The 27343-nt window shown below is 40.2% G+C and overlaps 2 protein-coding genes across 3 annotated transcripts in view; one reads left to right on the top strand and one right to left on the bottom strand.

Moving 5' to 3' along the window:
- The first annotated feature begins 346 nt into the window (after window positions 1-346).
- Window positions 347-13479, top strand: LOC142188550 (guanine nucleotide-binding protein G(olf) subunit alpha-like). The gene is made up of 7 exons (XM_075261850.1): window positions 347-395; window positions 2023-2096; window positions 3142-3200; window positions 4959-5079; window positions 9455-9585; window positions 10338-10405; window positions 11564-13479. The coding sequence occupies exons 3-7, from the start codon at window positions 3143-3145 to the stop codon at window positions 11708-11710; spliced, it is 525 nt and encodes a 174-aa protein (XP_075117951.1). The 5' UTR covers window positions 347-395; window positions 2023-2096; window position 3142; the 3' UTR covers window positions 11711-13479.
- Window positions 13480-15359: 1880 nt separating this feature from the next.
- Window positions 15360-27343, bottom strand: part of LOC142188551 (metallophosphoesterase 1-like) — a 31339-nt gene continuing 19355 nt past the window's right edge. For both annotated transcript variants that reach the window (XM_075261852.1, XM_075261851.1), the window contains 3 exons: window positions 26900-27022; window positions 25366-25503; window positions 15360-15923 (listed from right to left, as the gene is read on the bottom strand). In XM_075261852.1, the coding sequence (XP_075117953.1) occupies window positions 15750-15923; window positions 25366-25503; window positions 26900-27022 (435 nt within the window). In that variant the 3' untranslated portion in view covers window positions 15360-15749. The remainder of the gene's footprint in view (window positions 15924-25365; window positions 25504-26899; window positions 27023-27343) is intronic.

Raw genomic sequence — 27343 nt, forward strand, 5'->3', positions numbered from 1 at the left:
TCTTTAGTTTTGATCCAAAGAAGGACTAATAACTGCATATTTCTTCTGGAGAAGTCACACTTGTTCCAGGAAGCAGAAAGTGACACAACCTGTCCTGCAAGCTTTACAATTGTGAAGGTTCCTCTTACCATGTACAGTATTCAGTATACAGTGCTCTTCTTTCCGTCACTTCTTTCACTGAAATGCTAGAGATATTTTTAAAAAGTACATTCTGCCGCCTGGTGGTTAACCATTGCAATGACAGATGTTTTGTAGTAAATAAATATAAACTGAAGATGATGTCTATACACCTTATGCATTAGTGTACATCTTTTATTTACTTGTTACAATTCTTTTTCAGCTTTCTAGAGAGAATTGACCACGTTAGGCAAAATGACTACACACCAACAGATCAGGTGAGGTTTTTTATGGTAATTATTTTGCCTATGTTTTATATGTGTTACGGGTGCTAAAACATATATACAACCTGTGTGTTACCATGAGTTCAAGTATGATGATCTAAGAACCATCCAGTGATGGCAGCTACAGATGGTGACCAGTGTGTTTCACCTGGATCTTGATAAATGATGTCGGCAGTAGAGGTTAAAATCAGTTCCTAAATCATTCCCCTAAATATGTATTGAACTAAGAGCTTATTCATATGACAGGCCCTGTTGTCTGAGTAAGCTCTAAGGATGGGAGGTAGTCAGACACTCATCAGTAGTAACCAAGCCACCCAGTCATTTTACCTTCATGTTGAGAGCAGTGTCTGTTTCCTTTATAAATAAGATTATTATCACTAGTCACAAAAATTGTCTGTTTATGGCCAGTAGTGAGAGTATTTTTCGACACACTTTTCAGAAACTAACCTGTACTTGACTATTGCTTACTTTGGGTCAGAATTTCATTTCCGAATCTTGGTGCATTTAAGCCACACTTCCCCTAAAGTTACTCCCCTTTTCAGGCAAGTCTGAAAATATTGGTTTTAATCTAGATGCGCCATCTTATGCCTTTTTTTTTTTTTTTTTTTTAAATACATAACTTGTAACACCAAGGTCGAGTTGCAACCACAACAGTAAATGTGCCTAGCCATAAAGCATTTCACTTGCTAAAGGGATTCTATCATTAGATTTAGGCAGATTTGCCTAACAACATGTTGGAATAGTCTTTAGAAAGCCTATTCTATCCCTACCTCTATTTAGCTTTTATCAGACTCCATTTTTAAAGTACAGACTTTATTCTTATATGTTAATTCTGTGCACAAAGCACAGGGGGCTTTCTCCGTGTGCTCTGAGCACAGCAACGTCATATCCAGTATCCCGCCTTCTTTGGCCGCTACACGTCCCTTCATGTGTAGATATCCGGGATACTGGATATGACTGTGCTGTGCTCGGAGCACAGGAAGAATGATTAAAACTGCTTGGACGTATCGGTACGACCTTTCAGAATAAGACAACCACTCTCTGTATGTAAAAACCCAATGGGCGTCTGGAAGCAGGTAACTTTTAAATCAGTCGGGGGCAGTGAAAAAAAATTAAAAAATAAATAAAAATGCATACTCGCCTGTCCCCAACGCTCCTGTATCCTCCCTGCACGTCCCGGGGCTTCTGCCGGGTCTCTTCCTGGGTTCTGATGAAGCCGCTGATTGAGCTCAGCAGAACTCCAGAAGAGACCTGTTGAGCAAAAGGTACAGAAAACACGCTGGGGCAGGACACTGGAGCAGCAGGGACAGGCGAGTATGATTTTTTTTCTTTTTTTTTTTTTTTTTTTTTCCTTTTTCATTGCCGCCAGCTGATTTAAAGGGGTTGACCATTTTTTGCCTGAACAACCCCTTTAAACACTACAACTTGTCCTGCAAAAGAACAAGTCCTCATACAGCTCCATTGATGGGAAAATGTTATAGCTTTGCTTTGTGATGATGAAAGAATACAAAAAATGGTCATTAAGGCTGAAACAGGCTGTTCACTGAAGGGTTATACAGTATCTGAATACATAGATGTGACTTTCATAATTTGTTGCGTAACACATGTTCCTGTGTTTCAGGATTTATTAAGATGCAGAGTTTTGACATCAGGGATTTTTGAAACGCGATTTCAAGTAGACAAAGTAAATTTTCAGTAAGTACAACCACTGTTTTTAATTCCTTCTGTGTTGTACATATTGTGTGTATATTGTGTGTGTATATACAGCAGTTGCATTGAGTAGAAGCCAATACTTTACTAAAGCTCTACTTCACATAATACTATCATGGGTGGAGTAGTACAAATGAAATCAAGATCTATATGGCTGGACTCTTCTGGAGAAACATTGTGGCCTGATGTTTAATGAAATCCAATTGCATCAAATTTCATTCCTGCATTGTAGGCATGTCTGCCTTCTACCAGAAACAGTGCCCCAGCTATCCATAGATTGTGTCTGGTATTACAGCTTACTAAAGTAATGCTTTTGGGAGAAAGCAGATTTGTTTCTCTTATTCCAGTACCTTTTATGGACCTGTTGTAAATTACCAAATGACCTGATGTCTTCAGTATTAAAAACTACATGTAATAGCTATGATCATGGGGTTTTTTTATATGCTGCAGGTCATTACTTAAGAAGACCTAATAGATCTGTTTCTTTATTAAAGCTAGCCAAAGTAGCAGCAGAACCACAAAAACACGTGTACTGGAAACGTTCTGCCAGTTTTAGTTTCCACTACACTACTATGTTGTAACTTTGAGCAACAAAATAACACAAAGATATGAGTTTGACATCATGGCTCAACATGCCTGACTATGTGTTGGCACTTCAAAGTAAAGTAATGGAATGGAATGCAGAGAAAAAAATTCCTGATGGGAACAATTGCAGCTAATTTGAGATAATCCTTTAATAGTCCTACAATGGGGATACAGCATCATGGATAGTACAGTAGTATATAGCGAGAGAGAAACACATACAAGCTCATGGCAGATATGTAGGCATTGGGAATAGGTGTTTTCTGGAGCTGTAGCGACCCATCCTGCATCTTCTCACCTGCATGTTTTGTCTGTATTACACTACTATTAGTCACTGCATAAATATCGCCAGGTGACCCTGCTAAGGGCCAGGTCTAGGGAGCGTCCACTTCTGTCATACGGTGTTATCCTAATTCACTTGTGCTGACAGGATGTTTCTTTCCAACAGTATGTTTGATGTAGGAGGACAAAGAGATGAAAGAAGAAAATGGATCCAATGTTTTAACGGTAAGCGCCTATTTCTTTTTCCTGTTCTACCATGTTCATAAAACAGTACCAGTTGTGGCCTCCCCTGCAATGGAATATAATGTAAAAACTGGCACCAGAACCTACCCTAAGTATTGATGCAGAAATAAACTAAAATAGGCCACTTTTATGTCTACCATTTTTGTGCCAGCAGATACTGATCTAAAAAATGATGGCATCACACGAACCAGCATGGCTATACAACCTACTGCCAAAGCCGAGGTCATGATGCCTGTTACATAGCTGGGTCCAGAGCAGTTTCTCAGATACCCTTATCCCAGTTATAAATAAATGTACCATTTTTAGACCTACGACCACTACAGATGGTGTGATGAGGTCTTCCTACGTGTAGGTATCAGAAGGGGAGAAATGGATATTTATTCCAAAATAAATATGGCTATAGAACATATAATTCACTTCCTGCATTAGGGATCCATTTGCCAGAAGTTCAACAATATTCAGAGCAGATATGTGAGTAATAAGGACATACACTAATATAATGGGATTGCATAATTAAAGAAGCACTCCGAGAAAAAAATATTTTTCCTTTATTTGTAATAGACATCCAGTAAATAGGTGTGCAGTGATTTTTATTAGGCTAGGTTTACATGTGCACTCTGAATTCCTGTCAGAAATATAGAATAAATGTCTGCTCGTCGCAAACAATCATCCATAAGGTTCCTGTGCAGGAACTTTTTATAGTTCTCTGAAACCCGGCCATGATTTCCTTACTGTGCACAGGTTATCAGGCAGAGACCCCACATGCAGGAAAAGATAACCTGATCACAAGGAAGTCATGGCTGAGTTTCTGACATGTGCCAGACCATGCATTCATGGTTGTATCCATTGGCAATGACTGTTGGTACTAAGATGGTTAGAGAAAATCTTTTACTTATTTACTTATATCTGCAAAAGTGTCTTGTCATCTCTATATTTAAATATAACTATTTTAATGAGGAACTAAGGGGCCAAGGCCTGAGAAACAACACCATAGCGTTATCCCCCCTCCACCATTTGCAGAGGGCACAATGCAGTCAAACAGGTAATGTTCTCCTGGTGTCCACCAAACCTAGAGTGGCCCATCAGACTGCCAAATAGAGAAGTGTCATCTTTACAGCACTCCATAATGCTTCTTGGCACTGTGCTGAAGAACGTCGTCAGTGTCCTCCTCTGGAATTCAGTGATGTCTACTTTCACAAGTGTTTGTAACAGTAGACTATATGTCTCAGTGCACTTGTGGCAATGGGACTGAATGAAACGCCTGAATTCAGTTAAAAGTTGTGACCTAAAGCTTTCCTGGCTCTTATGTTAAGTGTATGCTGTGAAGGGGCGTAATGCAAAAGTAGCCTGCAGATTACCAGTCTACAGTGGTGGAAATGTGAATTTTTAACTCTGTAGGACCATTATTTTTAGAATGTATATGATTTTGGTAATATCAGTCCTGTGTGCTGCTACTGGCACAACCACCTTTCCTTTACTGCAGATTTAGGACAATACACCACCTATAACATATAGGTCAAAATTATTCCTCCATAGCCTGAGCCACTGATACGAAGTATTATGTAAATGATCATTCCAATGAATCAAGAATGAAAGGGGATTTTTATTACCTTATATTGATGCCCAATCCATAGAATAATATACCCCCACTGATCTCATGTTGATAGACAGGTACCAGCTATATCTGGTCTGCTGGGTGTACAGGATATATTGCTGACTGTGCTTACTTCTCTGTTCCAGATGTCACAGCTATCATTTTTGTAGTTGCAAGTAGCAGTTACAACATGGTCATTCGAGAAGACAATAACACAAACAGACTACGAGAAGCACTGGACCTGTTCAAAAGTATCTGGAACAACAGGTACAGTTCTGCTTAGGTTTGGAGGGGGCTAAATCTATCCGTAATCTGCAGAAATGACTCCATCTAAACACGTCAAACACAGATGAAAAATTACAATGAGACCTATATAATGACCTGTGATAGACAATATCAGTTAGACAATTTTCAGGCTCTAGGAAAGCTGGGTTATGTTAATTGCTATGATGGTGGCCATAATAGTTGTCACAGAGATTTCAAAGACAAATGTTTGCAGTGAATTTTAAGATGTTCTCATAGTCTTTAAGCTCCTGACATTATGTTGTGAATATGTAACAAACTTTGCATTTAATTAAATATACAATATTATTATAAAAAAAAAAAAAATATTAAAAATAGTCCAGACATCCGAAACTTAAAATCTCATTGTATGATATAAAGTTTTACAATTTTCCAATATATGTTCTGTATAAATTTCTCACAGTATCTCTGCTTGCCGTCATTCATTCTGCTTACTTCATGGTCATGTGATGGACACATGGGTGCACAGCTCGTTACAGTCACAGCAATCAGACTGTGCACCCCCCTGTCCATCACATGATATGGTCTAATGAATGACGGCAAGCAGAGATCGAGAACTGATACAGAAAGTATATTGGAAAATTGTACAACATTTTATTACACAGACAATAACTTTTATCTCTAAATATTGGTCTGAAACTGGAAAACATCTTTAATCATAACTCCAACTTTAATCCCTGGCATGAAGTACATTATAGTTCGTAAGTGTCACATGTGAAATGATTCTCCTTATGTATGCCTAAAGGGAATCTTTAACTGGGACGTGTGCCACCTCACCACCATCATGTGCACATGCATAGTGAAGGTACAGGTATACTGTCCTTGGCTTCAGCACACACCACATGCACCTGGTGCCCCTGGAGAGGAGTCCAGGAATCTTCAACTAAAAAGCCAGGGGACAAATTTGGGACCGTAATCTCGAGTGGCATAAGGGGATGCTGCTGGTGGAAGAATCCCAAACCTGGTAATGTGCCCTTTAACTTCTGCAGTCTGATAATTGGAAGTAAGGCTCTCTTCTTGGTTTACATTACATGGCGTACATAAAGGCCTCCCAATGGAACCCATTGACTATTCACAGTTTGCCTGCAACAACATAATTTTTTTTTTTCTGTCAAAAATGCTAGCATCTGCGGAGCCTACAACACAGCTTGAGCACAGCCTAAAGGGGTTTTCCGTGCAAAATTGTTTTTTTTTTGTTTTTTTTAATTAAAAGGTCCGTTAGTGTTATTAATGGGTTAAAAGTGCACCCATATACTTTTAGCAGTGCTTTGAGTGATTTCTAGGTGCCCGTGGTATGTTCTACATTTGTTTACATGTGTAGCTTCCTACTATGTAAATTCTCGTGTACCTTCCACGCTACCTCCCTGTCGCTGCTCCCCTCCTCTTCTCTCTGTGTTACACCCCCTCTTTTGTCTCCCTAGCTAAACTACACTATCCTGCCCGCTAATAAGCCCACCTCCCTCCCTAGCTATGCTAAGCTAACTATCCTGCCCACCGATAGCCCCGCACCATAACATCATACTTATCCAGCTTCCAATGTGGGAGCCGACTCTTCTTCCCCTCTTCAATGTGCGCAGCCTGGAGACACTGCATATACACCGAAAGTAACTGTGAGACATGTGCAGTAGAGATGGATGGCCATCTCTACTGCCCATGTCTTGAACTCGCCTCCAGACTGCTCAGCTGTTTCAAGAGGAGAGGAGGACCCATTCTGGACACAGGAAGACATTGATGGGGGGGTTATCTGATTTTTACAGCAAGTGGGGGGGGGGAATCATGACCTACCTGCATGCAGATTTTACCTCACAAAGCCCCTTGAACTAAATGGAAGGTGGAACAAAAGAAAAGCTAGAGATTTTTTCCGCCTTCCATTCATTTCAGTGGACTATGTAAGGTGGAATCTGACTAAAGATAGGTCTTGACATCTAACTCCTATTGAAATAAATGGGAGAGTTGAGAGGCTTTTTTTTAGGTAGATTCCACTTCAAAATCCACCTGCAAAAAAAAAACAGTGTGAACAATCCTATCCTACTAATATTATAATCCTATCCTTCCTATACTTAATACTTAATAAAGTTTGGATGTTTGTTATTCAATCACGCAAAAACGGCTGAACGGATTTGAATGAAATTTGGCACATAGATAGATTGTAACCTCGATTAACACACAGGCTACTTTTTTCCTGGTAAATGACATGGCTTCACGACTGTTATGAATTTATGTTCGTATACTATATTACACTGCACTTGCAGCGGCCTTATCTCACGTCCCAGGTCTGTTATCTCTCTGTGTAAACACACACTAACCCTCAGTGAATTCTGTACACACATCTGCATATTATCTGATCTGCTCCAGGCAGTGCTCACACACTGGATGGGAAAACACCTTTAGGGTGCATGCACACTATGTAACGCCGGGCGTGTATGAGAGCCGTACACGCCGGCGTTACAGCAGGGCTGCCGAACACTTCCCATTCACTTCAATGGGAGCGCTCGTAAACGCCGCTGTTACGAGCGCTCCCATTGAAGTGAATGGGAAGTGTTCGGCAGTCTGCTGTAATGCCGGCGTGTACGGCTCTCATACACGCCCGGCGTTACGTAGTGTGCATGCACCCTTAATCCAAATTGGCAGTTTGCTACTTTTGAACATGCCGGGAAAAAGAAGAATTAATTTGTAGCAAAATTCTAACACAACGCCAGCTATGAAGGAGCCAGACGTTAACAGAGTTCTCCTCAAGTGGAGCTGACGGGGATCATAGGCATCAACAACATGCTCATTATATGGCATCCTTGCGAGCTGCTGAGATGCCGGAACAATCACGGGCACAGCACAATGAATGAGTTTAGTGGCAGGCCAGCTTGACAGCTGCCAAAATGCCGGAGCAGGTGGATTATCAAAGCCAACAACACGCTCATTATATGGCTTCCTGGCGAGCTGCTGAGATGCTGGAAAAATCACGGGCACAGCGTGAGGAATGAGTTCAGTGGCAGGCTAGCTTGACGGTTTCCGAAATGCCGGAGCAGGCTGATCATCAACGCCAACAACACGCTCATTATATGGTGTCCCAGCGACCTGCTGAGATGCCAAAACAATCACAGGCACAGCGTGAGAAACAAGTTCAGCATCACGACAGCTTAAAGGGGTATTCCCACCTCACATACTCAGCAGTCTTCACTCTTGTAAAATCTTCTTTCTTCCTGGTTTCTTGCATCATTTGGTGGGCGGGGTTTCACAGGCAACCTGCCGTTTAGCTCCGCCCCCAAATTTATGTGTAGCCCCGCCCACCCACATTGAACTATGAAGTACAGGCAGCAGCAACTCCATTCTGTGTTACATACAGACACTGCCTGTCTCTGCCATAATGAACACAACTGAATTAGCTAGCCTGATAACTGGGAGAACAGAAGAAATGAAAGCAGCTCCTCTATCTGAGTGCAGGACCTAGGTCACATGGTGTAGACACAGGATTAGCTAGATACACAGGCTCGCTGCCTGCACTCAGCCCCTCCTCCCTCCCCCCTGAGAGCAGGCAGACACATCATTTGACTCAGGAGCAGCTAAGTCAGGGCTGTGGCCACAAAGAACTGAATAAAGTAAGATAGTGGACAAACAAAGCAGTTTTGCTGAAGCAGTGTATTTAGGAAAAGTCTTACATCCACATTAACAAGCAGTATAGATAGGATCCTTGTGATGGGACAACCCCTTTAAGAGCTGCAGAAACGCCAGAGCAGGCAAACCATCGACAGCAGCAATTTGCTGAATATAGGCGGATCATCGATGCCAACAACACGCAGACAGTCGCGGGCAGAGACACAAACGACATATGAAATACGTGAGTGCAAAACTGGGCAATTCTTATAGGGCCACTACACAAACAAAAAATTAAATATACCTGTGCGAAGCCGGGTCCTCTTGCTAGTACCCTAATAGTTCTCTCTGCAAATATACAGCAGAATCCTTTAACTATCTATTATGAACAACCTTTATGCTGGCCACATGGTGGCAGCAGTGATCTTATAAACGGACAAAATCCAAAGCATCCTGGATTGTAAGACCGAGCAGCATTTACCATCTTTATGTCTAAAGTTATATTGAAAAATAATGATCCTGGAACCTGGCTGAGCAGAGGGCTTTATAACACCAAAGATACAAAGGTGTAAATTCTGTCTCAAATGTTGTCATTGACTGTATCTCCTTGATATGCCAGTATCACACCTTTCTAGTTATCTCTGTTTTCTCTTCTGATGGATGAACATTATAGGATGTCATGAGAAGTCTTCTAGTTAGGACCTCAGTGTAGATCTGTTTGAGCTCACAAATCTGTCTTCTGCATCTACAGGTGGTTACGGACTATATCTGTCATTTTATTTTTGAACAAACAAGATATGCTGGCTGAAAAAGTCTTGGCAGGGAAATCAAAAATAGAAGATTACTTCCCAGAATACGTGCGCTACACTGTACCCGACGATGGTAAGAAACGTGACTGTTTACCATATTGTAGAGGGTTGACCATAAGACATTTATGACAGGATGCGCCACCTGTGATAGATGTGAATCCCACCTCTCGGCCCCACACCCGTCTCTAGAATGAATCTCCCCAGGATCTAGCTCACCCCATCCCTACTGACCGTCAAATCCAGGCTGTCAGTGTTGGTTGGGTTTACAGAAAGGGTGCAAATCTTTGAGCTACGCTGTTTTTATAGTTCATAGAATGAATGGTAGTTACAGAAACCACATAGAACAGCAAACCACGCTGTTTCTGTAACTTGCAGAACTTATGGAAACCGCATGGCAGAGAGCTTAGCTGTTTCTGTAAAACCCTACCACTGCTAACACTGTGGATTTCACGGTCAGTGGGAACGATATGGGGGAGAACTTTGGGGGCCATTTTAGGGATGGGTGTAGATCCCAGAGCTGATTCTTACATCTACTAACCATTTATGATGCGGTTTGTAAGGTAGCCTGTAAGTTTTACGTGGAATATTGCACAGGTATAAGCTGTTTGTAATGTTTTAGAACTTCTCCTGTGGAGTCTATGCACTTTGCTTTCTTCCTAGGCCTTGTTCATTAGCCTGTTCCTTACGGCCAGTGATGTTTGTTTCCACAGCTTAGGCTCTTTTAGGGACCTAAGCTGTGAAGACTTTGAAACAAATCATCTTAGATTTACAAGAAATACTGGAGTACAGTTTGGTTTACTAGATCTGTCTAAATCTTTTCTGCAGCAACACCAGACGCAGGAGAAGATCCCAAAGTGACCAGAGCCAAGTTTTTCATCAGAGATGAATTTTTAGTAAGTGATTTTAATGCTTGTTTAAACTCTTTATCTTTGTTTGCTACAAGAATAAAATTGCCTTACATGTTTTAAAGCCAAACATTTATTAAAAGTGAAGTGTTTATCCAACCTAAAACAAAGGAGCATATAGATGGATTTGATGAAAGATCCGCAACCCCCTCTCAAGCTCCACCAACTCTTTTCCTGATCACACCCATAAAACCAACCCTAAGGCTGAGTTCACACTGAGTTTTTTGGTCAGGAATTTGGTCAGGAAACAACCTCCAAAAAAAAGCCTCCCAATAGAACTCTATTGAGAGGCTTTATTTGGAGGCTGATTTTGAGGCGGATTCATGACCAGCTTTCAGTCGCAGCTACCTCAGAACCTGAAGCAGCCTCCGCCTCAGGTTACGGTCCAAAAAACTCCATTTAAACTTACCCTAATAATACCCTGACACTTGCCAATTCTCTAGGGTTCTTTGCAGCAGTCACCTCCTTTATGTAACAGACAAATTTACAATGGAAAAAAACACCTCTATTATTGAACCCAATGAGCCATCACTGCATTCACTACTGGTAATAGATGATGTCACAGCTTATCTACTCCTCTGCACAGAGCTAGAAAACTCTCCTATTAGACTGTCTATGGCCATGTTTATGATTAGAGATGAGCGAACACTATTCGAAACAGCCGTTTCGAATAGCACGCTCCCATAGAAATAAATGGAAGCGGCCGGCACGCGGACTTTGCCAGCGACCGGCCACTTAACCCCCCCGCATGCCGGCTATGTCCATTTATTTCTATGGGAGCGTGCTATTCGAAACGGCCGTTTCGAATAGTATTCGCTCATCTCTAATTATGATGTAAAACATATCTACAACTAAATGCTGTTAACAGAGCAGAGGAGAAGCTCAGGCAAGATGGCAGCCCCCATAATCAGGTACAGAAAATAGAATAAAAATTCATAATCAGGTAAGAAAAAAAACTGAGCTATTTCACTGGTTTTAATAACACAAACCCCCTGGTGACACATCTCTTCTATGAGCTGAAACATTTTCTTGTGTCCTTTATTTTATTCTGGAGGACTTTAGAACTGGAACTTGTTTTTCTAGATCTGTGTTCTTGTAATGAATTTTGCTGAGTATCTAAAAAGAGGCCTGTTTGTGTTTCTGCAGAGGATAAGCACGGCAAGTGGCGATGGAAGACATTACTGCTACCCTCATTTTACCTGTGCCGTAGACACGGAGAACATTCGCAGAGTTTTCAATGACTGTCGAGATATCATCCAGAGAATGCACCTCCGCCAATATGAACTCTTGTAATCGTTCTCACCATGGAGCCTGTGGTTTTAAATACTTTGCTACTTTTTTCTGTCTCTTTCCTCTGTACTGCTCCACACAGGTTGGAACATCCCCACAGCGCACTTTTTTCTAGGCTTCTACCCTTTTATTTTTGGTATTTTTGTTCAGCGAGGATTTTCTTCCCCAATTTTGTTTTATGAGAGAGGGCGTTTTCTGTCCTTGTTTTGCTTTACACTTTTTTTTTTTTTTTTTTAAATCATTCCACTATACCAGTGCTGCTCTCACCCGTAACTAGGAAACCTATTGGCCTTTTATCAGAGCATAGATTTAAGCTTTTGCAACTCATGTATCCTTAGTAAATCTAGCACTTCTCACCTTCGCAGACACTTTTGTAAATGGCGGGATCATAAAGTAGCCCCCAGTTCCAATTTCACATACGCAGTGTGCCCCTCACTGTCAATTCTGCAGCTTTGCCAGCTGAAGAATTCCTGCACGCCTCTTCCTGCTAGGCTGAGCATGCATTGGGCAGACGCTTCTCATACCCCTTCCCGCTAAAAGGGACTATTGTTCATAAAGTGACCACATTACAAAAATCTGGGGTACAATTACACAAAATCCTGCAGCTCACCCTAAACTCCTTGGGGGCTATTGGCATCTATTGAAATGTGCCTATAAGATACGTAGTCCACATATTTTGTGGGCAGAGCTAATATATTTATGCTATTGATTCACTAGGTTCTGGTGACATCACTTCAGAACGGTGCACGTCATGCTTCATTTCTCGGTGATGTTTCCGGTGAACTAACAGGCTGATCGGCTGTCGGTTCACCTCATACAATGGAAAGCGGTGCGTACATTGTGGAAAGGAATGTGGTTCCTGTAACTATTGTGCCGTAAAGCAAGGATGAAGGTGCCCGTCTTGGTGTGCAAACCCAACCAAGTCTGCAGTAAGTGTGCAGGCCACGATGGGGCAGGGAGACGACATATTTATTACTATGGCAATCCCTTTACACACTCCTGATTCTTTAGAACTGTTACATAGCTGTCTGTGGAGTACCCCGGATTGAAAAGGCAGAGATGAGATGTCCTGAGAGGCAATATCAGAACTGTTTTGTTTTTTTATTAGTTTTTTGTTTTGTTTTTTATATCACAGACCGCACCTTTCTAAAGTTCATGTTATTAATCATTGATATAAAAATATATAGATATATATAGAGAGAAATAAATTATATTAGGATCTACATATTTTAGAGGCAGGGAAATGTGAAGTTGCCCCTCTGGGGTAAGGATGAGAAGCGCTGATTTCAATATAATACTGACAAGAGTCTGACCTCTTCTGCGGAGAAGGGACACAATAATTTTTTGAAGTAGCTTTGCTTTAAATGGCTCTCTGAACAAGAAAGGTTTAATACCATTCCACTAAGCCTTAGGCTACCTCTGTTCTTTTAGCATTTTTTTTTTTTTTTCTAAATCTTTTTGATGGGCACTGGCCCTTGCAAATTGTACCCATCTTTTAGATGGCACTATGCTCAGACTTATCCCTGTGTGGGTTTACTTTATTTTATTATAGCTATTTTTCTTTAACATGACACTGAAGAGTACTTGATGGAGGAAAAATGAAATAATGCACTTTGTATCAGGAAAAAAAAAACAAAAACAAAAAAAAATACTGTTGAGGAAGTACACACACAATGTAGCAGCACCAGAAATATTTATTAATGTCACAAGTTTTAGCGTTTGTTGAGTTGCAGGTCAACTGATAAAGTGACCTCTGCTCTTTGAGCCTTCAGGTGGAGTGGGAGGCTTGTACAACATTGCAGAGCAGTGGGCTGCAGGCCTTTTGTGACACCGAGGAGTTTAAAGAATGTTTCTGGGACAGTACATAGACTAGGTAATGAAGAGGCAAAGTCAAGCAATTTTTTACCTTTTATTTTATATGGTGTATTGTGGCTAAGTGTTTCTGCACACCTCAGGCATTCAAACTGCAGCTGCTTTCAGCCTCTCACGTCAAGGCAGAAAAGAGAAGAAAAAAAAAGATATACAAAAAAAAAAAAACACAAATTACCACCCTCACTGATATTATACGTTCTGTCCACAGATGATCTTTTTAGCCTTAGATCATTACTGGGCGTTAGTCCTCTATATAGATTTTTTTTTTTTTTTTCTTTTTGATTTTGTTTAACTGCTGGTTTATTATAATGTACAGATGTAAAATGTAATATTATTTTGTACAACTTTATTGAAAAAAATAATACTTGTAGAAGATCTTTGTGCCTTGATTATGGCTGTACCTGTAAAATGAGCTAAGATGTAAGTATGTTTTTGATTGCGCTGTACAGCTTGATGTCAAAACTTGCCTGCAGCTGTGACTGCGGGTAGGAACTATCTGTAGAATTTAGTTTTTTTCTGGTTTATATAAAAAGAAGGAAATGCTCTTTAGTACAAAAAAAAAAGAAAACAAAAAAATATATAAATTATGCAAATTAACCACTTACCTTTACAAATAAGGTCCTACAATGACCAGTTGTTGCAGCAAACATGCCTTTTTTTTTTAGTTTTTTTTTTTTTTTTTGGTTTCCTTCTGTTTTTATGTGCAGGCGCTGGAGGAAGTGGAAAGTCTCAGCTTTAAAACAAACAAACAAAAAAATTGGAATCCATTTCTTTGTTCATAATTGCAGCCTAGCTGTGTTTCAGTGGGAACCAAGGATTTGTTTCAAACTTTAAAGATTGCTTTTAGAAAATCTTTTTAATTTTTTTTTATTTTTATTTTTTTTTGCAACATGGATCTAGCATTCACACAATTGCCACAAGGATACTGTGAATGTTTAAAAAAAAAAAAAAAAAGATACTATGGCAGCACTTGGTAAAGCTTTCCTACCTTTATCACAGCAGCAGCGGCTGTCATTGTGCCAGGCGGTAACATGATAATGACGACGAGGAGGGGAAAACAAAAAGGTTGAAATCTTTGTCTAGCCTGATAAATTACAAGATGACATTTTAATTTCTCTTTTAATAAAGAGACACATTAGAAAGCTGGTTTATTTTAAATATTATAGAAGTGATGTGTGAATATATTTCTCAAACTTGAATAATTTATGCAAATGTTCTCTAAAAAGTTGTGGTACAATACTATATATAATATAAATATATATAAATATACAAAGCAAGAACTGCTGTAGCAATAAGGCATGTCCTTTTTAGTAACTACTACACTGCTTTATATTTTATACTTAGGTGTTTTCTGTATGTGAGTCTAGATTATCTTTGTCAGAGATAACATGTACATTGTCTGACGTTACTGTTGCAATAACAGCGGTTACAAGTCTTTCTAGGCTACATCACTTCAGATTTGTTGATCACCATCAGTCCTCCAGTCGCCATCTTCCTATCCACTTCTGTAGTGGGAGGTTTGACAAGCAGTGGACACTATTGAAACTCTGGACGACTGCTCAAAATTAATCAAGATCACATCATGTCCAAGAGACCGATAATCTTTGAGACCGAGTCTCTAGCCACATGACCTTTTTGACAAATCATGTCACTTGATAGATCATGCTTGTGAAAATAAGCATAACCCAGCAAACTAGATTGTAATTCTCTGTTCCCCAGGCTAAGCCCCTATAAAGAGCTAGGACTGCTTATTACCAACACAAGTAACATTTTAGGTGGATTTTTTTTTTTTTATTTGTAAAGACTTGCCTGTTTTAAGCTCAAGTTTTAACCAAATTTAATGTACACAATAAATATCCAAACCACATTTATTCTACTACAATGGAGCTCTTGCCAGTGAGCCTAAATCTTCATGTTGGCTTCAGCAATGAAGAAGAAAACAGTGGCCATCGGATGATCTGAAAGTCCTACCACACTGGACAGATACCGGCTGTGCTGCAGGTGATACGGCTATGACAACAATAAAGGAGTTTTCTTTTCTTAATTTATAGGTAACAGTCACATATTGTACAGGAACATCATTTAATAAATATATATTTGTAAAATTTACTGGTCTATTGTAGAGAAAAGACAGATCAGACTGGCACATGATGGGACGCAGGCTGCTCTGTTATACAGGCTTTTGTTTAATGGTGAAAAATGATTTAAAAAAATTCAGTGGTAACAAATAAATTGTGATATAGAGACAAATCATCATTCCAGCCCCACAGTAGATGGTGACGACCGTGCTCTCTGTTGGAAGAAAGCATTTTTCAAGGGAAAAGTCTTCGGCTGTTATCAATCCCTGGAAAAAAAAATGGAAGAACAAATCATAAAAATTTCGGCAGGCAGCTCTGCATCACTTGTCTGAATTTCTAAAGCTGCTATGAAGGCACAAGTTTAATTCTGCCAACAAACCAAAACTCCAACTGGTCACAAAGGGGAAAAAAAGTCCTTTCTCAAGATGTTAGAGGGTTATTGTAAAACATTTCCAATATTGTCCCGGTATGAATGGTGGTTGTAAGATCTCTGCTTGCTGTCATTAGGGGAGTTTATAAGCTAAATTCGAAGTTTATAAAAATCTGGCCTGGTCATGTGAGGAATAGCTGCATTATTTATATTGAAAAAAAATTCTAGAATTGGTTTTCATGGAGAATACAAGTATTGAAGGGGCTGTCTAGGAGTTAAAGCAATCTCTGGGACAGCCAGGGTGGGTGTAAAAGAAGAAAGAAAGAAAAAAAGTGTACTCGCGTGTTTGTAAGCTGCAAGGCAAGAGAGCACTGATCAGTCAGTAGCCTGTTTGTTTGCTGGAGAGGGACTGGTGATGTCACTGTTCTTTACCAGTTACTGATGAGGTCACTGATGCAGCTGTCATGTGAGCCTCACTGCTTCCAGACTAGTGAGTATACCTCGCTCTTTCACACCCACTTCGGCTACCCCAAAGGTTACTGTAAACCCTACACAATCTAAGGTTAAGGCCACAGCAACACAAAAAAAATCTGCAGGAAACTGTTTTTCCCCTCAGTGCATTCTGCTTCAATCATATCTATAGGGAAGCCACCAGCATTTCCGTAGGTATAACTGACATGCTGCAAGTATTTTTCTGCAATGAATCTACAATTCCATCTATTGGTAGGGACTGTAAAACAGTGTTTATGCCACGTGGGACTTCAGTCTAAAACAGGACCTGTCAGTAGAACAATCAGGTTCTAGTGATAGCCCCTAACCCACCAAGACAGGATGCTCAATAACAATTCCAGAATACAAACAATTATGGGGCATGCCAGGCTGATGTCTGACCCACCATAATCTCCAGCATAAGCAATGTAATTGTTACAATGTTCAGCAAAATATTGACTGGTATAAGCAGCTAACAGTTAAAGCACTAAAAGAATATGGGTCATAGCTTTAAAGTGGAACTAAACTTTTGGATGACTCTTTATTTTCTGGCAGTATTTGTTAAATGTAATAATAAAATCCTACATTTTCCACTCTTTCCCTGGCTTCTGTATTGAGAGCTGTTTCTGTCTCTTACCTACAGTAGTGACTGTGTATGGAGTATGGGCTGTGTAACATGTAGAGAAAATGAGTGGGGAAGGGTCACTTCAAACAGTTATATCTCAAGCATTATAAAATGTATAAACTTGCTTTTGATACTCTTTCATGACACTGGGATTTTTATATCCTATATATTATGCAGCTGCATATAAATATCCTAATCCTGACTGTTTTTTCAACCAGTGATATCTCTGGAAATAATCTAGATAGTGCTCACTTTCCTCTTTCACATGACACCAAAAGCAAGTTTCTACGTTTTATAATGTCTGAGCTATAGCAGTTTGATGTGCCCCTCCCCATTTACACAGCCCTGTACTCCATACACAGTAACACTCAGTGACAGGCAGGAACAGCTCGTAATACAGAAGCCATGGGAAGGGTGAAGAAATACAGGATTTCATAGAAAGGAGGCAAAACGTGTTATTAGAGAATTTTATTATTGACACAAATACTGGCAGAAAGTTGATAGTTGTCCAAAAGTTTAGTTACGCTTTAAGTCAAATATCCAAACTTTAATACTATCACACATTTAAAATTCTGTGCCAGTTTATTTCTTAATATATTTATAAGTGGTATTTTTTGTCGGATGCAGCGCTATAAATTTAATATGCATAGATTTAAAAAAAAAAAATACCTGCAAGTGCCACCAGAGGGAGCTTAAAAGATGACTGCATACTGTTATTCACTGAATTCAGCAGTAACCTAGAAAGCTCCCTGCACCAAATGTGTCATCTTCATGAACGTCAGAAATAGAATTTTAGGTCTGAAAACACTACGATAAAAAAGGTGAAGATCACGGTAAGGTTGAATTCACACCAGCGCTCTGTTTCCGGTTAGGAATTCAGTCCCCCATTCCATTTGAAAAATGCGGACAGAAAAATCTTGCAAGCAGGACTTTTCTCTCTGCATTTTTTGATAGGAAACTCTGTGGACCCCATTATAGTTAGAGATGAGCGAACACTATTCGAAACGGTCGTTTCGAATAGCATGCTCCCATAGAAATGAATGGAAGCGGCTGGCCGCTTAACCACCCCCACCCCCTGCGTGCCAGCTACATCCATTCATTTCTATGGGAGCGTGCTGTTCAAAACGGCTGTTTCGAATAGTGTTCGCTCATCTCTAATTATAGTCTATGGAGTCTGCAGGCAACAGCTTTTTAAGCAGATTGGATTTCTGTTTTTCAGGTCCCCAAGCAGAACCGAAGAATGGAAACCTGAGTGCAGGTGTGAACCTAGTGTAAGCTGCCCATAACAAATAGATTTTAATGAAGAAAAGTAGTACCTGCTAACCACTTCTCTATGTTTATGGGGATTCATAGATGATACAATATAGTGATTGTGTATTATGTTGACTGTTTTCATTGCCGCAGTTGCATCTGGGTGGCTGTCTTGTTAAATATTATTCAGAAAGAGGGGCAACACGGTGGCTCAATGGTTAGTACTGCAGCCTTGCAGCGCTGGAGTCCTGAGTTCGAATCCCACCAAGAACAACATTGCAAGGAGTTTGTATGTTCTCCCCGTGTTTGCGTGGATCCCTCCCATTTTACAATGACATACTGATAGGTAAAAAGAAGTACATTGTGATCCCTATATGGGACACAATCTACAAATATATATATATATATATATATATATATATATTTAGAAAGAGTCCAATTTTGGGTATGTCAGCAAAGGACCAGATCAGTTCCATTACAGTCTACTCACATGTTGCAAATCTAAAAAAAAATTACATGTGGCGAAATCCAGGAAATCATTGATAAGATCTTCATCCTACATGTAGGGATTTTTTTCTTTTTTTTATTGCTGATAACCTCCAGACAAATTGCTGCATGAATTTTTAAGTTACATATTTACTGCCATGTTGGTGCATTAATCACAGATGCCATAGGTCTTGCTTTGTCTTGGTTTTTTGTTTCTATGTTGATGTATTGCAGCTGCATCTTACCAATCCAAATCTACTGGTCAGTATTTTTCACAGAACATAAAAATCCCAAATGATCCATTTGTCACAGATGTGAAACATTACCAACCATGGACAGTACACATCCTATAAAGCAGACATGTAAATGAAGCCTAAAACTAACTGGCAGCCTTCATGACTATATGGGGGACCTAAACTAGACCTAGTTCCTTTAATTATAATGAATGTAAATGACCTTGTAGGTATTAAAGGGGTTTTCGGGGCAGAATTTTTACTTTTATGTAATATAGAAAGTTCTGTTAGTGCTAGTAATGGGTTAATAAGTACACCCATATACCTTTAGCAGTGTTTGGAGTGATTTCCGGGTGTCTCTGGTTGCTGCTGCATTCTCTACCTTTGTTTAGATGGTTTTAGCTGCTACACTAGTTTCCTCTCACTCCATTACAAACCCTCTCTGCCTCTCTAAGCCTAGCCTCTTCCCACTCTCACATACTAGTGATCCCTCTCATTACTAGACCCTCCCCCCATCTCCTTATCTAACCTATTCTGCCTACTACTAGAAGACATGAAGAGGGGGAGGAGCCGTTCCCCAGACACAGGAAGGCTTGGTAAGTATTGCTGGGGATAGGAGGGGTGGAGAGTGATGGTGACATTCTATTTCGTAAGTGGTGAAACGGAAAGTCACCGGCTTATCAGAAAGTGTCCTGGTCACATTACTGCTCCAAGGATATGGGTAGTTATAGATTTTTTTTTTAATTGAAGTAAATTAGAAGTTGGGGGGGGGAGTTTAGTGGTTAATTATCAGTTTATCCTGGACAACCCCTTTAACACTTTCAACTCCTTGGCGTAGGGACAGGAGACGTCTGATTTGCCATTTCAGAAAAGTAGCCAGGACATCACGTTCAGAACCTCAAATGCAGTAAAAGTGATTTACAAATATTTATTACATGTCACAGGACAGCAAATGATTAGTTATCTATAAATGTAACTGCCTGCAAAGTGCTCTAAAGAAAGTCAGAAAGCTGCAGGCTGCATGTTACAGAGCGGGAGAGACTGAGCCGATTGATATACTGTATACCGTATGTACTCGAATATAAGCCGACACCCCCCCCCCCCCCCCCCTAATTTTACCACAAAAAACTTGGGAGTATAAGCCTAGGGGGGAAAATGCAGCAGCTACTGGAAAATTTCAAAAATTAAAATGGTTTTTGGGTGCTGGGAAAGGGTAGGGGGTGTTTTGGTTGTCTGTCTGCCCCTTCCCTGAGCTTGAGGACTGTTTATTTTTTTCCCCCCCACTTGGAATTCAGCCTGGCTGAATATAGGGTATCTGCAGTGCTCCTATTAAGCCCTTCCTGACGGAACAGGAGCACTGCAGATACCCTATATTCAGTAGACCGGGCACTTTCACACACAGGGATACCTAATGTGTATGTGATTCACAGTAATTTTCTACTTTTATATGTATTCTAGGGAAAGGAGGGATGTAGAACTTTTATTTATTTTATTATTATATTTTTTAAAGCTTTTTTTTTTTTTCACTATTTTATGGGAGAGTCTATACATTACTATTGCGGCTGGTCATAGACCACCAGCAAAAAAAATTTATTTTTTTTTTATTTATTTTTGCTGACTCGAGTATGAGCCGAGGAGGGCTTTTTCAGCACAAAAAATTGCTTAAAAATTCGGCTTATACTCAAGTTTATATGGTAGGTTTGTAGAAGTCATTCAATCATATTGTTGCTCTTTCTAGGCTCCGAAGCTTTCATCTTGTCACAGAGGCGGTGCCATCAGTGACTGACAGTCCACCAGGTAAGGCTGATACAGAGCTGTCAATCACTGATATTCATGGGGGAGGCCCTATTTCTAAGCATAGAAAGAGCAAAAATATAGATGACAAATGAAACGACATCTTTCTCTACAAAATTATACAGATGAAACCTCTCCAAAAGACCACCCTTCTAGCCATGCAATTTTGAGGTTTCTCCTGCTTTATAATATCATACTTGCATATTGGTCTGTATTTTCATGGTAATACGTTTTCTTTAACCCCTTGCCAACATCCACCATACCATTATAGCAGTTGCTGGCACTTTAAAGATGCTGCCCGCTCCAGAACTGGTTGAGGGCCATAGCTGCTGGGTCTCCACTATATTAGCCAATCAGACACCTCATTCCAACAGAAGATCTCTCCACACTGGTCCATGCCTACATAACTAGTATTTAGACTACTGTAATGTTCTTTTACGTTGGCCTTGTAGGTAAAGAAATACATCAACTTCAGCAGCAGTGAGGTTGATAACCAAACAAACCTGACATGCTCCCATTAACCCCATCCTCCGCTCACTCTAATGCAGTGGTTCTTAACCTTGTTTGAGGTACCGAACCCACCAGTTTCATATGTACATTCACCGAACCCCGAGGGCTAACTATGAGTAAGAGACACTAAAGTCTTGAAACGTGTCAGTTATGCGGTTTTAGTCACTTTTTTTTTGTTTTGTTTTTCTATACTCTATTCACTATGTTTATGTCTCCTATCCTGTAACTTTTACGTCTTAAACCTACCTTGAAGGAGCGGACCTATCTATCTTTTTATGCAATAAATGAAATGTTTTTTTTCCAAATTCAAGACATAGGTATATGTTTTTTTTACTGGTACACAAAATGAACCGTGCATAGGGCCTAGGGTTCGACTGAACCCTGGTTAAGAACCACTGCTCTAATGGCTGCCTATAAAAGTGAGACTAACATTTAGGCTAAGGCCCGACATAGAATCGTGCAAAAAAAAAAAAAAAAGCCCTGCAATAAAACTGAAGGCAGCATGTTTTTTCCCGCACTATTCACAGAGTTGCGGACTTTCTGCTTTGCAATTATACCAATGGGGAAAGCTTCAGAGTTTCTGTAGGTATAATTGAAATTGCAGCAGGTCTACTGTTTGTATTTTCCCACAAAGTGGGGATGGGATTAACCACTCTGCTGTGACTGTAAAACGCGGCCTTTACACCATGTGGGGTCTCGGCCTTAGAGTCTGCTTTATGACCTTCACATCCATACACAATGTAGCCCCTGAGTAATTAGGGCCTGTTCACACGGAGTAAACTCACGTGTATTTTGGCAAAAATGGTAAAAATAATACTCCCATTGACTTCAATGACATTTTTTTTTTTTACACGTGTAAAAAAAAAAAAAACCACGTCGAAATACATATCAAAATACACGTGTAAAATGTCAATGGGAGTGTTATTTTTTTTACACGTGTATTTTGCCAAAGTACACACACGTTTACTCCGTGTGAACTGGCCCTTAAAACAACTTCTGCAGCCCCATAATAAGGTCGGGCACAAATAAACTATCCATTCCCAGGATCTACCTTAAATGATTGGGAGCCAGAGCCTTCTGCCATGCAGCCCCCACGCTCTGGAATGCATTACCCCGCCAGATCAGAGAGGTCTGACCCTTAAATAATGAGAGGGATCCAAATCCTTTCCAATTGGGGGCATTAACCCTTCTGATGCTTTGGTCAAATGTCCCCCAGCATCCTGTAGTCATAATGTACAATACATTAGTAGAAAGAGTTCAAATCATCCCCATTTCCATAGATCCCAAATAAATATAAAACTAACACATTAGTGTCCAAGGATATCCAAATTACAATGCTGCAGCAGGAAGAATTAAAAAAAAAAAAAAAACCATGGTGGCTGAACTGGGGGGGGGGGGGGGTTTAATGAATACACTCAATTTTTTTTTTTTACAGCTTTCCATTACATTGTACCTAATAGTGTTACCATTTATTTTATTTATTTTTTATGTAGATTGTGAGCCCTATACAGTCATGGCCAAAAGTTTTGAGAATGACACAAATCTTATATTTTCACATGATCTGCTGCCCTCTGGTTTTTATGTGTTTGTCAGATGTTTTTATCACATACAGAAATATAATTGCAATCATATTATGAGTAACAAAAGCTTATATTGACAGAATGAGTTAATGCAGCAAGTCAATATTTGCAGTGTTGACCCTTCTTCTTCAGGACCTCTGCAATTCTCCCTGGCATGCTCTCAATCAACTTCTGGACCAAATCCTGACTGATAGCAGTCCATTCTTGCACAATCAATGCTTGCATTTTGTCAGAATTTGTAGGTTTTTGTTTGTCCACCCATCTCTTGATGATTGACCACACGTTCTCAATGGGATTAAGATCTGGGGAGTTTCCAGGCCATGGACCCAAAATCTCTATGTTTTGTTCCCTAAGCCATTTAGTTATCACCTTTGCTTTATGGCAAGGTGCTCCATCATGCTGGAAAAGGCATTGTTGATCGCCAAACTGCTCTTGGACGGTTGGGAGAAGTTGATCTTGGAGGACATTCTGGTACCATTCTTTATTCATGGCTGTGTTTTTAGGCAAGACTGTGAGAGAGCCGATTCCCTTGGCTGAGAAGCAACCCCACACATGAATGGTTTCAGGATGCTTTACAGTTGGCATGAGACAAGACTGGTGGTAGCGCTCACCTCGTCTTCTCCGAATAAGCTGTTTTCCAGATGTCCCAAACAATCGAAAAGGGGATTCATCAGAGAAAATGACTTTACCCCAGTCCTCAGCAGTCCACTCTCTGTACCTTTTGCACAATATCAGTCTGTCCCTGATGTTTTTTTCTGGAGAGAAGTGGCTTCTTTGCTGCCCTCCTTGAGACCAGGCCTTGCTCCAAGAGTCTCCGCCTCACAGTGCGTGCAGATGCACTCACACCTGCCTGCTGCCATTCCTGAGCAAGCTCTGCACTGCTGGTAGCCCAATCCCGCAGCTGAAACACTTTTAAGAGATGGTCCTGGTGCTTGCTGGTCTTTCTTGGGCGCCCTGGAGCTTTTTTGCCAACAATGGAACCTCTCTCCTTGAAGTTTTTGATGATGCGATAGATTGTTGACTGAGGTGCAATCTTTCTAGCTGCCATACTCTTCCCTGTTAGGCCAATGATGACTGCACGTGTTTCTTTAAAGATAACCATGGTTAACAGAAGAGAAACAATGATGCCAAGCACCAGCCTCCTTTTAAAGTGTCCAGTGGTGTCATTCTTACTTAATCATGACAGATTGATCTCCAGCCCTGTCCTCATCAACACCCACACCTGTGTTAATGGAGCAATCACTGAAACGATGTTAGCTGGTCCTTTTAAGGCAGGGCTGCAATGATGTTGAAATGTGTTTTGGGGGATAAAGTTCATTTTCTAGGCAAATATTGACTTTGCAAGTAATTGCTGTTAAGCTGATCACTCTTTATAACATTCTGGAGTATATGCAAATTGCCTTTAGAACAACTGAAGCAGTAGACTTTGTAAAAAATAATATTTGTATCATTCTCAAAACTTTTGGCCATGACTGTATAGGGATCACAACGTACATTTTTCCCCTATCAGTATGTCTTTGTAGAATGGGAGGAAATCCATGAAAACACGGGGAGAACATACAAACTCTTTGCAGATGTTGCTCCTGGGGGGATTTGAACCTGGGACTCAAGCGCTGCAAGGCTGCATGCTAACCACTGAGCCACCGTGTTGCCCCTACCATTTAATATTCTGTACAATCTGTCCCTCCAAAAAAATCAAAATTTATAGCTTTTAGAAAGTGGGTAGTCAAAAAAAAAACAATAATAATAAAAAAAAAAAAAAAGTCTGAAGCAGAAAGGGGTTATAACAGAAAATATAACACAAACTGAAAATCAGTCAGGTCTGACTGCTGAAACCCCTGACAATCCTGAGAATGGAGGGTCTTTTACCCCTGTTAAGAATGCAGCCAATTTCCATGGAAGATGTAAATGCACCTCCACTCCCATTCACCTCAATTTTGTTTTTTTTAATACTTATCCTTAAGATAGTACATAAATATCTGATCAGTACGGGACTGACAGGAAACCCCCTGAATCAATCAGCTGTACTATACACAATATTGGCCCAAAAGCAGATAGCTGCAGACCCTGCATGGTATTTGTACACTGGTACTGCAGCTCAGCTCCTATTGAAGTCAATAGCAATGTAGCTGCAGTACCAGTGCCCAGCTACTACATAGAGAATAAAGTCAACTGCTTGAGTCCTGTGTTGTGTACAATACAGGTATCTAAAGCAGTCCTATACAGCAGATCATGGGGGGAGGGGGGGCGCCTGTTGGCTCCCACAGTCAGATATTTATGGCCAATCCTAATAAATAAAATAAGAGATTCAAGAGAGGAATCAAAACTTAATAGCCACTTTATTTATTGCACAATATAGATAAAACTTACCATGACAAAGCTTGGGTTGTTTCTGTTCCTCCAGCTGAATGATGGGACACTTATCTCTGGTACATTACCATGGCGTACTTGGCAAGCACTGTGTGTGTGGCCACTTAAGATGAGCCTGGGCTGAATCAATCGCAGCAGCTACAAGAGAGAATATTTATGGCCATCTAAATATTCATACTCAAAATGTATAAAAAAAACTTGCACATTGTTTATTCAATGGAAATATACCTCAAGTCATGACAGCACCAACATTTAGAATGACTGCTGGATAGAAAACAGCTAAATGCCTTGAGTATAGAGTAGAACAGTACATAAAGCCAGGATGCCAGCACCACGTAGTTTGGCGTCCATACAGCTCGCTGTATCTTGAAATATAGTGCCTTTTAGTTGAAGATGCCTCCATAATATGGCACCATAAAAGTAACGTTTACAGATTGTGTCACATTGGAGGCATATGGAGGTACAGTGTGGGCACAGAGGTCTACTGGTACCAGATTAGAAACTGGCACTTCCCGAAAAACACATTATGGCTGTATGTGAGGCCTTCATGCCTTGGTCAGATCTTTAGACAAAACATGCTTTAAAGAGACAAGTGGGTATCCTGACATCCTTTTCTTAATATACAGAGAAAAATGATCATATTATAGAGTGTCACCCTATTTTAGAGGGGGCTGTGCTTTTTCAGGAGATGGCATTAGCTAGTGACACTTTTCTGCCCATTAAAGGGGCTCTATCAGCAAAATTATGCAAATAGAGCCCCACATATGCGTGAATAGCCTTTAAAAAGACTATTCAGGCACCGTAAATGTTAGATTAAATCCCGGTCCCATTTTTAAATAAAAGTATTAAAACATTTTACTTAATGGCAGTTCGCGAGTGAGCCTGCGCAGTAGTGCTTCGGTGGGAAGCGCCACTACACAGGCGCGGGATTTAAAGAGAAGAAGCCGGAAGACACGGAACCAGAGGGCGTCGCTCCAAGAAGACAGAAGAGGCAGGCGTGCCCGAAGCTGACGTTACATTCTTTATCTCCGCCCATGGTGCACGATAGGTAAGATTTGCATATATGTTTTAATACTTTTATTTAAAAATGGGACCGGGATTTAATGTAACATTTACGGTGCCTGAATAGCCTTTTTAAAGGCTATTCACGCATATGTGGGGCTCTATTAGCATAATTTTGCTGATAGAGCCCCTTTAACTCATATTCTGCCATAAAGCATGTATACCCTGCTGTATACATGAAAGATGTGTTTCTCCAATACAATATTCAGTTTAAAAGAAAAAAAACACCTTCAAACAAATGGATTTATAATTCTGTATAAATGGAAACTGGAACTGAGGAGAGTGAGTTCTGTATGAATATAACCAATAAAATCTAATAAAATGTAAAGCTCTTCATGTATATGTCCAAACATAGCATTTTATGAACAGGGACTCTCTGACAAAGTTATCAATTCACAATAGTAAAACTGACCACACAACATGTAAAATCCCTTTCATATATTATCCTGCGCTTATTTTCAATGATCCAAACCTTCTGAGATGCTTCCTTGGAAAGGACATCATATTTCTCCTTAAACAAAACTTTCTTTTCCTCTGGAGAAGCAGAATCTTCACCTTTACATTCAGAGTCACTCTCACGATAAAGAGGATAATGCTGGGGGGAAACAAAATAATATATACACACACATATTGTATTGTATAAAAAACACCTTCCCCCACCTGTAAAGGAAACACTAATGCTCACCATACACTACAGAAACCAGATGTCAGCTACTGGCAGATTTCTGTTGAAAAGCTGACCTGAAGAAGTTGATACACACGGATGCCCTGCAGCTCGTGGGCTCTACTTCTTCATCACACTAGAGATACTCAGCCAATCACTTCTGCATCATTTCATGTGGCTTTAGAGGAACCAGCAGCATAAGAATGGGAGTGATGGGGGGGATTACTGAGGCATTGCTTCTTTCATTGTAAA

The sequence above is a fragment of the Leptodactylus fuscus genome, unplaced genomic scaffold (assembly GCF_031893055.1).
Source record: "Leptodactylus fuscus isolate aLepFus1 unplaced genomic scaffold, aLepFus1.hap2 HAP2_SCAFFOLD_485, whole genome shotgun sequence".
Lineage (NCBI taxonomy): Eukaryota > Metazoa > Chordata > Amphibia > Anura > Leptodactylidae > Leptodactylus > Leptodactylus fuscus.